We start from the raw sequence: 12,238 nt of genomic DNA, 5'->3' as shown, positions 1-12,238 counted from the left end.
ATCTCATATGGAATTCAACCAGAAGACATCTTAGATCACATCTGCATTTTCTGAGGATTTTATTTGAAACAGCTGGAGAAATACTAAACGGATCTCAGACGGAGATTTTTTTTTCCAGCTAAGAAAATGTGCAGCATCATGCTGAGAGCAGAATGTTGCTCTAACAGTGTAGAGAGTGACGGCAGCACGGTGGAAGACATTTTTGCTTCCTCGTTCATTTCAGAGATGCTGTGCCGTGTTGGTACAGCTGCGCTCTCAGCTGGGTTCCAGCACAAAGCTGCACCGAAGAAAAGATGATCATTTACATGTGATGGGGAGTTAGAGAGAGACGTCCTTCAGTTCAAGGTTTCGCCATCAGGGAGTGATGCGTGTTGGCAAAACAACAACTAATTGATTTCCTGAAACTAAAAATACGTTAAACTACAAGAGGATTAGAGCCACTGGAACAGATCAAATAAAAAAATTACTTTTTTCCCTCAGAATCCTGACTTTAATGTCGAAATTCAGACTTTAATCTCAGAATCCTGTCTAATCTTCTGAGATCAAAAGATTAAAAGTCAGATTTTGTTCTCAGAAGATATTAAAGTCAGATTTATTTTTTCCAGTGCCCCTAATCCTCTTCCAGTTAAACAGTCCTGTGGTTTTCGCATAAACTTCCTTCAGATTAAAGAGAATCTTATAAATTTGCTCTCCAGTTTTGTCCTTTAACTTCCAAATTTAACTTTATGTATGCAACCAAAAGCGTCTCTTTCTGATAAACTGTAAAGCGTTTAAGACACACACCGTCCACAGATGTGAGCGGCTCCTTGGCTGAAGCTGCAGGAGAACTTCCCGTCTTCACCAGCCTGGACTGCGCCATCTCCTTCTTGAACCCGGGATTTTCTACGGCGCTGTTGTAGAAGGGCCTGAGCCGAGGAGAGGCGGCTTCCTGCTTCATCCCAGCGCCGTGCAGAGAGAGACGCCCGGAGAGAAACCGCCTCAGGGCCGCCAGGAGAAGGTCCCCATCTGCCTGCGAGGCGAGCAGCTGGCTGGAGAGCGGCTTCTGCTTCTGCAGCGGCTGGAAACGGAAAAAAGATGAGAAGCTGGAGTAAAAAGATTTGAGCTGACAACATGGGAGCCTAGAAGGATCCCCGACCGAACAGGAACGACATGCAGCAGACTCACATAATTGAGTCGTCCTTTTTGTTAGTGGCTTCTCTGCTCCATGTTAAAATATTTTAGTGTCTTACATGAAAAACATAATTTTTAAAAACTTTAACAACAATGACTGAATTACGGAAGATGAGTAGAGCCACTGAAAAACAAAAAATAAATTCCGGCTTTAATTTTCTGCAATTAAAACAATGAAAAGCACTATTTATTAAATTCAATAAAACTTCCACTATTTAGGGAACATACTAGGATAAATCTTCATGCACGTCAATTATCATGACATGCAAGATACCAACAATGACAGGGAATCTACAACTCCACTTGACTTTATAACTTTTCATCATTTCTTTGATATTGTCTAGAACCAGATAAAAACTTCCTATCATACATTATAGAAATAGATTTTTGGACAGATGTTGCAAATATCTGCACAATAATAACCATCATGGGTTATGAGGCATTAGAGGATTCAGTTTTTTTAAATAAGCAGTTAATCTCTTCACCACACTTTAAAAGTTTTGTTAAACATCTTTATCCCCAAGGCAGAATTTAAATTGATAAAACTAATACAATGGTCAAAGACACCACAGGTTTATTCTTTCACCATTTAGCTAAAATACATCAAATTTATTACAAACATTTTGCATCTTGATGCCAGAAAACACGTTTTAGCATTAATGCAAATATCATTTGAGCCCAAACGACAGAGTTGGAAAAAGCCAGGCTCTTCAGAAGTTATTAATTCGCTTATAAAATTACATTAGTGAATTCATCTGCAACAACAAAAGCGAGTCGTCACTGCCAGCTCCATTAACGCCCACACAAGACAAGAAGCAGCACCTGCTTGAGTAATGGCAAAATTACAATAAGCGGCTCCTCTCACTCGCCATGCATAATGATTTGTGTGTGCAGGCTCCCACCAGATATCAGGTTTTTCCATCCCTTTGCAGCGCCTGTGCCCTGCAGGCCCCCTTCAGTCCAACTGGCCCCATTGTTTTCACTTCCAAACAGGTGAATCTGGACTGAAGGTCCACAAAGCCCTGGGCGCTGCCTGTGGGCTTCGCCCTGCTGCAGCCTCAGAACAATCTCCCAGCAGGAAGCGGAGCCCTCTGAGGAGCCGGCAGAGCCACGAGTCAAGTCATGAGTTATTAATGGGAGGAATGAACTTGTTAACTCCAAGGCGGTATAATTTCTCTATTAACAGTCAAGCTGCGCTTGGTCTAAAGCTAGAATAGAAAGACGAAGGATCCTCACACAGCAGCCTACGTTTATTTGTCAATCACATTTTAGTGTTACAGCACATTTCAGCAACATTTCAGTTCCACCTTAAAGACTTTAGAAGTAGGTTATGTGCTCCACCTTCCTGGTTTTAGTCAGAACGCCAGCAGCAGCGCTGCTAGAAGTTTTTGCACTGGCAAGTTTTCATCTATATCGAAAGTACAAAACTGCAATGGAAACACGTTTTAAAGTCATGTGACCAACAACCAGATGTTACTAGAGGCAGAAAAGATCAAGAAAACAACTGGAAGTGGAAGGATGGTGATGGCACAGCCATTTTTTTAATGACTATTAAGAACACATTTCTTTTAATTACTTTCCTTATTTAATGGAAACACTACAATTGCAAAATTGTGGGGGGTTTTCGACATTAGTGGAATACTTTAAAAGTTTTGTACACATTTTGTGATTGAAATGCAGCTACAGACTGAAGAGACGTTTTCTTGGCTTGTTCAGATTATCAATTTTTCTAAATGTCTGACGTGTTCCAGTTTGGCATACACCAATTTTTCTCCAAGAGAGAGATTTTACACCGTTTCTCCTCCAGACATTTTGGTTAAACTGTGAATGTAACTGTTCACAGTGAAATACTTGCAGTAAACGTCTGACTTTCTAAAAATGAAAAGCAAAGACAAACTGCAGCAGCAGAAGACAGTCATGAACTGGAAACCAGCGACGAAAGAGGAGAATCTGACCTTGCCAGGTTTGCTGAGGCTGGAGGCGGATGACGTCTTGGGAAGGAGGCCCAGACGTTGGAGGTAAGTCTGCAGATTCCTGTTGAGCTCCACCTCCACCGGCTTCACCCTCTGGTCCTCTGGGTCCATCGCTTCAGCTGCCGGCCTGCAGAGGAGGAACAGCCGTCCACACAGTTGCTAATGCAGACAGAGCTTCTAACAAAAAGATTCATTGCTGACAAGCAACATCGTCAACAATCAAAGCAAAATGTTCAAGCTTTAATTGTTAGCACAACCCAGGTTTAAAACTGTGCAGCTGGTAATTTTTTTTATTTCATTTGTTTAAAAATGATCCTGTTGCTTGACTTGATAATATTTCTCAGTTTTAGGCTTTACAAAACTTATTTTCTGTAGTGCTTGAACTCAGTAGCTGCGTTTCCATTGACCATATAATTCCACAATTTGAAATTTTGAAAGTAAGTTTGCCTAATGGAAAAAAATTCTTGGTTTTTGATCAAAGTCGTGGTGTTGCATAAGATGTTTTTTCTTTGCCATACCAAAATTGATTTATTTCGTAAAACTGCAATGGAAACTTTTTGCATCAGACGAGTCACATGATCAACAACCGGATGATGCCACTGGCACAAACCATGAAGAAAAAGACGACAGGAAGTGGGTGGAGGAATGTTTTTTAATGACTTGTTGAGTGAAGTCATCAAATAACATGTGAAACTTATTCAGCTGTGATTTTAATTGCGTTTATTTAATGTAAGCACTGCACATGCAAATTAGTTTTTCTTTTTGACATTAGCAGAATATTGACAACGTTTGGTGAACATCTGTAATGGAAATGCAGCTGCAGAAAAAAATGTTTCTTTGCTTCTTTGCAAACCTGATTGGGCTTTCTAAAGAAAACTATTTGGAAATGTTCATAATTTTATCTTCATTGACAAAAACTCCAAATCTACAGAAGAATAATTAATAATTGTGTGTCAGACTTACCTTTTAGATATACGACCCAAAAGTTCTTGTTTTGTTTATTCAGAACAGAAACGTCTCCTGGGTTTATGATTCACATCTAACCTCCTACCCCTAATACTCAACAAACTGCTGTTCAAACTGTGTTATGTAAAATAATATCTAAGAATTAATAAAAAAAATCAAACCCTGAAGCTGATTCCTTTTTATTATTCTGCTGTGACTCCAGCTCCAGAGATTTTAAAACCTGAAATAAGTCATGATTTTTCTCCAGCACAACACAGAATGGGTTTGGAGATGTGACCTGGAGCTGCTGCTGTAGATCGGCCCTTTCTGCTGCGGCCGGTAGGGAATCCTCCTGAGTTTGGATAACTCGCTGGACAGAACCTGCTGGGTCATGTCATCTTCCCAGGTCAAACCTGCAGCCACAATCACAGATGGATCAGAACACCGAGTCCGGATACACGTCTGCAGCTACGATCCGGAGGCAAAACTGCACCGCTGCAAGAAAATAAGGGAGAAAACCTGCAGCAGAACAGCGACAAACTGCTGAGCCGGCGCAGCTTTTTCTAAACTCATCAGGTCGATCATTAGCAGACAAGACGAGGCAACAGAGTTTGATTCAGTGACTAAGCAGAAATGAGTTCTGGTTTTCTTCTACAATTTATTAGGGAAGGTTTAATGAGAGAGTTGGGGGTTTTATAAGCAGTTATTTATGCACACTTCTGTAGTCGGCAATTTATTTTGAAAAGATTAACGTAACATAGGAGAAGCTGGATATCGGGGCTCAAGAGGCCACTGAATACATTTATCACCTTTAATCACCTTGTGAAGAAAAAAGGAATCCTGCTGCTTTATTGAAACTGGAACAATTAATGGGTAAAGAGTAAAATTAGCATTTTTGCCTGAATTATTCAATACAAAAGTCAATTGTGCATGCCATTAGCAGATTCTCCCTCTAGAAGAATTTTCTTTTTAAGCATTGTGCAAATGGAGTTTCTTTGAATATTAACCAACAGCTGTTCGTGTTGTCTCTGTTCGTTTCCAGGTAAAAATCTATTACCTGGACGTCAAAGTGCGTCTGCGTCGGAGTCAGCGCAACATTTGTGTCTTAATGCTTTTTTAAATATCAACATCAGTGACAAGACGAAAAAAATCTCCTCTTTTTTTCCAGCATTTGTGCGAAAGGACAAGCTGGATGAGCTGCACGGCCGCTCGCGTCTGTTGCTTATGCTTAACATGCATCCAAACACGGCTTTTTGGCAGCCGAACAGAACAGAGGGGCAGGCGCCAACGCCAGATGGGGTAGCGGAACGAAGTGTTACCGGAAATATGGCTGCGGCGCGCAAAGCACAACACGAACAGGAGCCTTTGGCAGATGAGCGATGGCGCCACCGAAAGAACGCAAGTAACGCAGGCGGCGAGTCCAGATGTGAAGCTGCGGGACGGGGGTCTACCAGAGGACACACACCTCAATCAGGAACAGGAACTCTGCTTTTACACAGCAGCCGCAATGAAAACACATGCATAAGAGCTAAATAAGTAGCTAGTAGAAACAACAAGAAGAGTAGATTAGATTGGAACCTTTCACTTAAAGTCACAAACTTTGGTCAGTTATTAAAGACATGTTTATTATTTCCTTGAAAAAAAATCATAAAATGGCACAGGAGAAGATTGGTGGACTTTTAAAGTGACTTGAATCTGCACTATAATAATAATCAATGAGAGAAATAAAGCTGACACTTCAGATTACATTTGGATTTGGATAAAAACTTTAACCACACAGGAGGTTGTCTTAAGACTCATGAATTGAACCCGAGAAGCATTTGCTCGAACTAAGATTAAATTTTTCAAAGCAATAAATATAATTTTAATTCATTTATATTTTTATCCTCCAACGCAAACAGAACTGGCTGGTCATATGTTTATCTTTTTTCAAAACAAAGTTTCTTGAAACATTGTTAACTAGTTTTAAACCCAAAACCTGGAAGCTTCGTCCCATTTTCTTTCCTACATTCAACATTTGTAATCTAAGAACACACAGAATAAATTTTACTGATAAAAGAAACTGTAACTGAAACTATAAATCTGAACTGCATCATATGAAAATCAACTTAGGAATGAGGGTCTTTTAGTTAGTGGAAAGAAAACTTTGAGTATCTCCTTTATTCAATATTCAGGTCCTTCGAGGAACAGGCGAGTCTGAAGACTTGGGAAAACCAAGTCAATTTAATCACTGAATAGATGAAAAACAGAAAATACCAGAGGCGGAGAAGATTCTCCCAGAGATGCTCAAGACTCTGGATATTGTGGGTCTGACTGGGTTGCATGTGTTGTCAATGTTGCTTGAGGCAACATCCATAAACCGGTCCCGATCTTTAGGAAAGTTCAGCATAAAGAGAGTTCAGGCTACTGCAGAGACACGTTTATCAGATTTCTGGAGAGGTTTCTCTTTTTGATGTCAAAAACAACAAGTGCTTGCTAAAACACAAAGCTTCAGGAGTTGTTTTCTAGTAAATGTTTGACTTTTCAAAGTCGAAAATCTCAGAGTATTTTCTAGAAAATTTCTGATATTAAATTTAAAAATTCAGAGGTTTCTTCTAGTGAATGTCTGACTTTTCAAACTAAGAAATCTCAAAGTGTTTTCTAGAATATTGTCTGAGTTTTTTGGCTGAAATTTACCCTAATATGTTGTCATAAAAACCAGCAGATGTTGTGAAACTGAAAACACCACGACCAATTACTGTAATGTTTTCTCACAAATGAACATGTCCAACCTTTATCAACGGAGAATTACACCACGAGTTCAACTCGTAACGGAACATTTCAGACCCAGAACAGTTTCTTTACACTCCAACAAAATGAATTACGACCTCGACTGCCAGCCAATCGGGGCACAAGCATCTCTCCAACAGCTGCGTAGCGTGTCGGGCAAAGCTTTCCCCATCAAAGAGCCATAAAACGGAGCTTTTAATGGCAACGAGGGTGGCTGAGAAAACGGGAGTTGGCGTCGGGCGAACAGACGGCATCTGACACGACAGGTTAATGAACGCCGGAGCCCCTGCCAGGATATTCAGACGCTACGCCTCTCACTGACTGAGCTGTGGGCAGAAGCGTGTCAGCAAACTGAGATGTTTAATGCTTCCACATGTGGAAATGTCTCCAACTGAAACTCTGCTGCTGAAGAGAACGGCTTCAACAGAGGATGAATCTAAAGAAAAACGTCTAGTGAAGCTGTTAATTACCAAACGCCTCATCAGACTTGAGTTCAGGTTTCCATAGTGACGTCAAGAGCAGCTCAAACCGTCTCTACAACAGCTGCTGTTTTCAGAATATAACTGAAACATTGTCAAAGTATATATATATATATATATATATATATCTCAGCTGATCAAAGTGCTCTACAACAGCACAGGTAGACAAACACAAACTGTTGACTTCATTTTTGGATTTTAGGAAAATTCTGCCTTCATTTCCTATTCATGGACCTTTTTTGAGCAGCTTTTGGTGGTAAAGTCACTGCCAGGCAGGTTCTGGTCTGACTTAACATGCAATTCGTAGCTTGAAGGGTTTTGTTGTGTTTCGATTAGAATTAATTATTATTTCCAAATTATGAGCAGAGGACGTCAGAACATGGTCCAAATAATCCTGCTTAAAGTTTTGCTTTTCCTAATCCATGTCCACCTCCATCTACCACCGATTGTAGCATCCACAGGGAAATCCAGCCTCTCCAGTCGTGTCCAACACCACTGCAGTCCTCAAAACGTTTTGAATTTGATTTATCACAACCTGAAATGGAGGCCAACAACCACAGAACAGGAACAGTCAACCAAAGGCCCGACCCGATTTAAGGCCCAGGTGGAGGCTTCGTACCATTTCCGACGTTCTGAACCTCTGAGGCCGACGTTTTGTTTTCCAAGACACACGGTGAAAAAAACAAAACATTTCAGAGCAACGTCACCTGTTTTTTTATCTGCTTTCTACAACAATCCAACAAAAACGGAACAAGCTGCTTTCAGTCTGACTCAGGGAACGAAAACCAGGAGACATTTAGCATTTAATGTTGATTTATCGCATTATCTTTCATTTCATATCAGAGACAAAGAGCTACAGATTTATCACATTGTTGGAATCAAAACATTTCCAACTCGCCCTCTGGTTACCGAATTGACAAACTAAACTGAAGGAACTTTTTTTATTTTATTGCGGTGGCTTCATTTTTGAAATGAAGCAAAGAAGAAACTTCCTGAGGAACAATGGTTTTTACATCTGACATGTTCCTGCTGATCACTCAGATGAATGTGATCAGTTCCCTCATTGTTTATGCAGGAGTTCAAAGTTACATGATGAAACTGGATGAAATGCAGCTGCAGCTGTTAGGATGGGCTCCGCTGCCCTCTGTTGGATCACTCCACCAACTGCAGCTTCTTAAAGCAACAACAGCTTTAATAAGCTGTTGTTAATATATATATATAATATATATATTTGAAACGTGCAAATATAACAAAAAATGTGTTTCAGGATTACCTTCTGAGGTCAAAATAACATATGAGGCACTAAGAAAAATAACTGAAAATAAAAAACAAGAAAATCAAACAGAGCTGGTGTGGGTTTAAATTTACTGATATTAAAAGAAATTAAGATTTTTTTATGTTAAATTTACAGGAATTTAGTCAAGTTATACTCCAGTACTGTAAACCATAAAGGAAAGGAAATTTAAGAATATATCTATAACTGTTTAGCTAGGAATAAATTGTACATTTACACATAAAATAATACAAAAACTCTTAAAAAAAAAAGATGTTAAGGCCAAAACTGTGTCTCCAGTGATGACTTTTGTAATTATTTCATTTTTCTAGGAGACAAAGGGATTTACCTGCATCAGGTTAGCAAAAGCTGAACTTTACATTCAAAACTACTACAAATCCTACACATTACCAATGGTATAACTTACCAAGTTACAGATTTGTAATAATATATTTTGCTTTTTTAAATAATTTTGTCAGCAAAAACATGATGTTGCTGAATAACATAGTGTGTGTCAGTGTGTGTACCTCTGTTGGACAGCTTCTCCAGCAGGATGCGGAAACGCTGCACTACAGATGGGGAGACGTCGTAGGCATAAACGTCCCTCACTGGAACAGAGTGACACCTCCCAAACATCCCATCTGTTAGCACAGAAATACACTTCATCACCCAACACACTTCCATCTCTGCCATTTCACCCTGAGATCACAAACTAGTCACTCAGTTAGACCACAGACAATCATCAGTGTCACGCATTTAAAATGGGAATTTCTCATGAATCGACTTTGCTTTTCATAATTTGTCAAGTTTTCATTCAGTAGGGAATCAAATTACAACCAAATATACAGATTATGAACTTTATCCAACAAATTTCTAGGAGAAATACATGAATGTCATACCAAAACTGCTCTGATCTCATGAGGTTCTAGTGTGAAGAGAATTGACGGTTTTCCCAAACAGCTTTTGGAAAAGTATCTGCTTACACTTAGACAAAATTCAATAAAAAATAGAATAAATGCAGAGTTCCTGATGGTTAAGAAATAAGAAAAATGTTTTACAGTAAGGCAAAAAAAAAAGTGTTAAAAAAGTTTTCCATTAAAACAAAAATAACCCTGTAGTTTCATTAGGAAACTATTAGACAATAAAACAGTAACTGACATGATTAAAGTTGCAAAAGGTTGAATTATCAGCCAATCAGTCCTGCTCTACTAACAGGAAGCTTTTGCAACAAATTTAAACTACATAGAGAGACAATGAGAGTGGAAACCCGGCCTGCATGTTTTTAATGACTTATTGCGTGAACAAACTTTTCATGTTTCTTATTTAATAGAAACACTGCAATTGTGAAATTGTATTGACAAAGTTTTGTGCACATTTGTAGTAGAAATGCAGCCAGTGTGGAATGAGGAGTGAAATAAAGGAAATGAGAATCTCTGAAGGATAGAAATATCTAATAAAACTATCTTTTACACTTCTAGGGATGCCACAGAAAATAAACGCAGGGTTAAAAAAATCCCTCAAACACAGGGCAGAGTTCACAGAACGCCTTCAGGGAAATCCAGTTGGTTGCAGAAAAAATATCACACTGATGAGAGGAAATGATCCACAACAGACAGGAACTCGTTTCTAATCAGTCTAATTAGCCTTATGTGCAGAATAAACACTAATCTGTCTGATACTCTCAAAAACCCTGCAGAACAAATGATCCAAAAGTAGATTTTATGCTACAAGTTATAAAAGTAAACATGATTAATTTTTTCTTCCATCAGATGAGACGAAACCTCAACCTCACGGTTTTAGTCGTGATTAAATAACTCTTGCAGACTTCGAGTCGACTCCATTTATCCTGGTTTGCCGTAACTCAGAGCTGGGCCCGTTGTCTGGTGATTCATGGTGCTGATTAGAGCAGATAAAAGATTCACAAGGCTATTCTCAGAAACACAGGCCCCGTTAGGACGAAGGAGACGGACCGGGACTCATGAACCGAATGTGGCGGCAGCAGGTTAAATATAACCTGCAAAGGATGCAGATCGTCAGTGAAAACTCACATTTATCCAGGCCTGATCATTCACTCTGCACTGCATGCTGGTTGGTGAAGCTTTGCTTTAAAGTGGATGTCAAGTTAAAAAGATTAAGCAGTCTATTTGAGTTTTATATTTAAAGGAAGAGCTGAACTACAACTTGGAAGTGGATTTGACTTTTTTAAGTTCCAATTGTTTTAAATTAAAACAAATTTAGGTTTAGGTTAATAGAAACCCTGTAAAACTTTAACTTATAAATTTATGGTCCATTATTTGAGGATTCACCTGTGCAGGTATTTTTCTGTAGAAGGTAAATTCAAATTATTTCTGAATCTTTTCATAGAGAGGATCTAAAATATTAAGAAAATGCAGCTGAAATACTGAGGCGCGATGCCATTGGCTGGTGTTTGGAAAGCAGCCAATCATGGAGTGCCATTTATTTTCCTTTGCACTGATTGGCTGTAGATGCTAGCATCATGGTAATGCTAAAATGGTTTCCACTGTGTGTAATAATTAATGTGTTTAAAGCTGGTCTTACACGATCTTTATATTAAATCAAAATCACTGATTTTTGATATACTTTAGAAATATTGGAAAGGAAATTCGCGATATTTTTTCATCTTTAAAACCTTTCCAAAAATCCACCTTTAGAGGAATAAAGATGGCAGAAAAATAAAATGCATACAGATGGGAAACAAACATTTTTTGTCCTTTAAAGAACTTAAATATCTCAATATCAACAGACACAGACATAACTCATAAACATGATCGGTCATTCGTGGTTATGCATGTCAGTAAATTTTTGTTATTTGCCACATCCAATGGATTTGACATCAAGTTAAGTTGGGGCAGCAGTGTAGTAAAAGTAAGACATAGAGTAAGCATCACTTAAACCCAAAACCATTTCTGCAGAAAATTTGCAATAAACTCTCAAAAAATGAGAGGATCTATTAATTTTGCCTGAATTTTCACAATTGTTGAATTGCAAAGAACTGGAAGGACTGTTAAGGTGCATTTGGAGTTTGAACTAAGAAAATAGTCAAACTGGACAGCATAAATGGCTGGTCCAGGATGAAAACTGAACCAGGACCGTCTTTCAACAGAAAAATCGCTTCAGTTCTAATGGACTCCAATGGAAATTGATGGAGTGCGCAAACAGATTTTTTTACTTGTGTAAGATGGTAATTTGATGACAACACATCAAAGCAAAGGTCAAAATCAATAACCCATCAGCCCGCTGAACACACAGAGGGTCAGTTTGTCATTCTGTGTCAGCTGCCCTTTAAGTAGCTGCTGCAGACCGAAGAAACGCTTCCAGAAATGTGGGAATGTCATTTCTTTAATCACTCAGGCTCTTAACTGCTGCTTCTTATTTTCATATTTTAGTTCAAAGAAAAGAAACAGAAAAACTCAACAGCTCTGAAGCTACAACTGCTTCTTTGAACCTTAGACTACTGCTCTTAACTTTGGCTAAAAATGATAAAGACCAGAATAATTTTATTTTTATCAATTAGATGAATGCAAGTTTTTAGACATTTCAGGTTTTTGTGGAAAAATTGCCTTGAATTCCCAAAAAAAAAAAAAAAAAAATATATATATATATATATA

The 12,238-nt window shown here is 38.6% G+C and overlaps 1 protein-coding gene across 1 annotated transcript in view; it reads right to left on the bottom strand.

Annotated features, from left to right (window-relative positions):
• Positions 1-12,238, bottom strand: part of LOC106956208 (protein tyrosine phosphatase receptor type N2) — a 183,725-nt gene that overhangs the window by 149,089 nt on the left and 22,398 nt on the right. Inside the window, exons 3-6 of the mRNA XM_015046893.1 lie at positions 9,137-9,250; positions 4,387-4,501; positions 3,126-3,270; positions 784-1,057 (exon numbers count right to left, since the gene is read on the bottom strand). Coding sequence (XP_014902379.1) covers positions 784-1,057; positions 3,126-3,270; positions 4,387-4,501; positions 9,137-9,250 — 648 coding nt within the window. The remainder of the gene's footprint in view (positions 1-783; positions 1,058-3,125; positions 3,271-4,386; positions 4,502-9,136; positions 9,251-12,238) is intronic.

The sequence above is a fragment of the Poecilia latipinna genome, unplaced genomic scaffold (assembly GCF_001443285.1).
Source record: "Poecilia latipinna isolate Pla-1442-1.1 unplaced genomic scaffold, P_latipinna-1.0 Scaffold797, whole genome shotgun sequence".
Lineage (NCBI taxonomy): Eukaryota > Metazoa > Chordata > Actinopteri > Cyprinodontiformes > Poeciliidae > Poecilia > Poecilia latipinna.
This window is presented reverse-complemented; position numbering and strand designations above follow the sequence as displayed.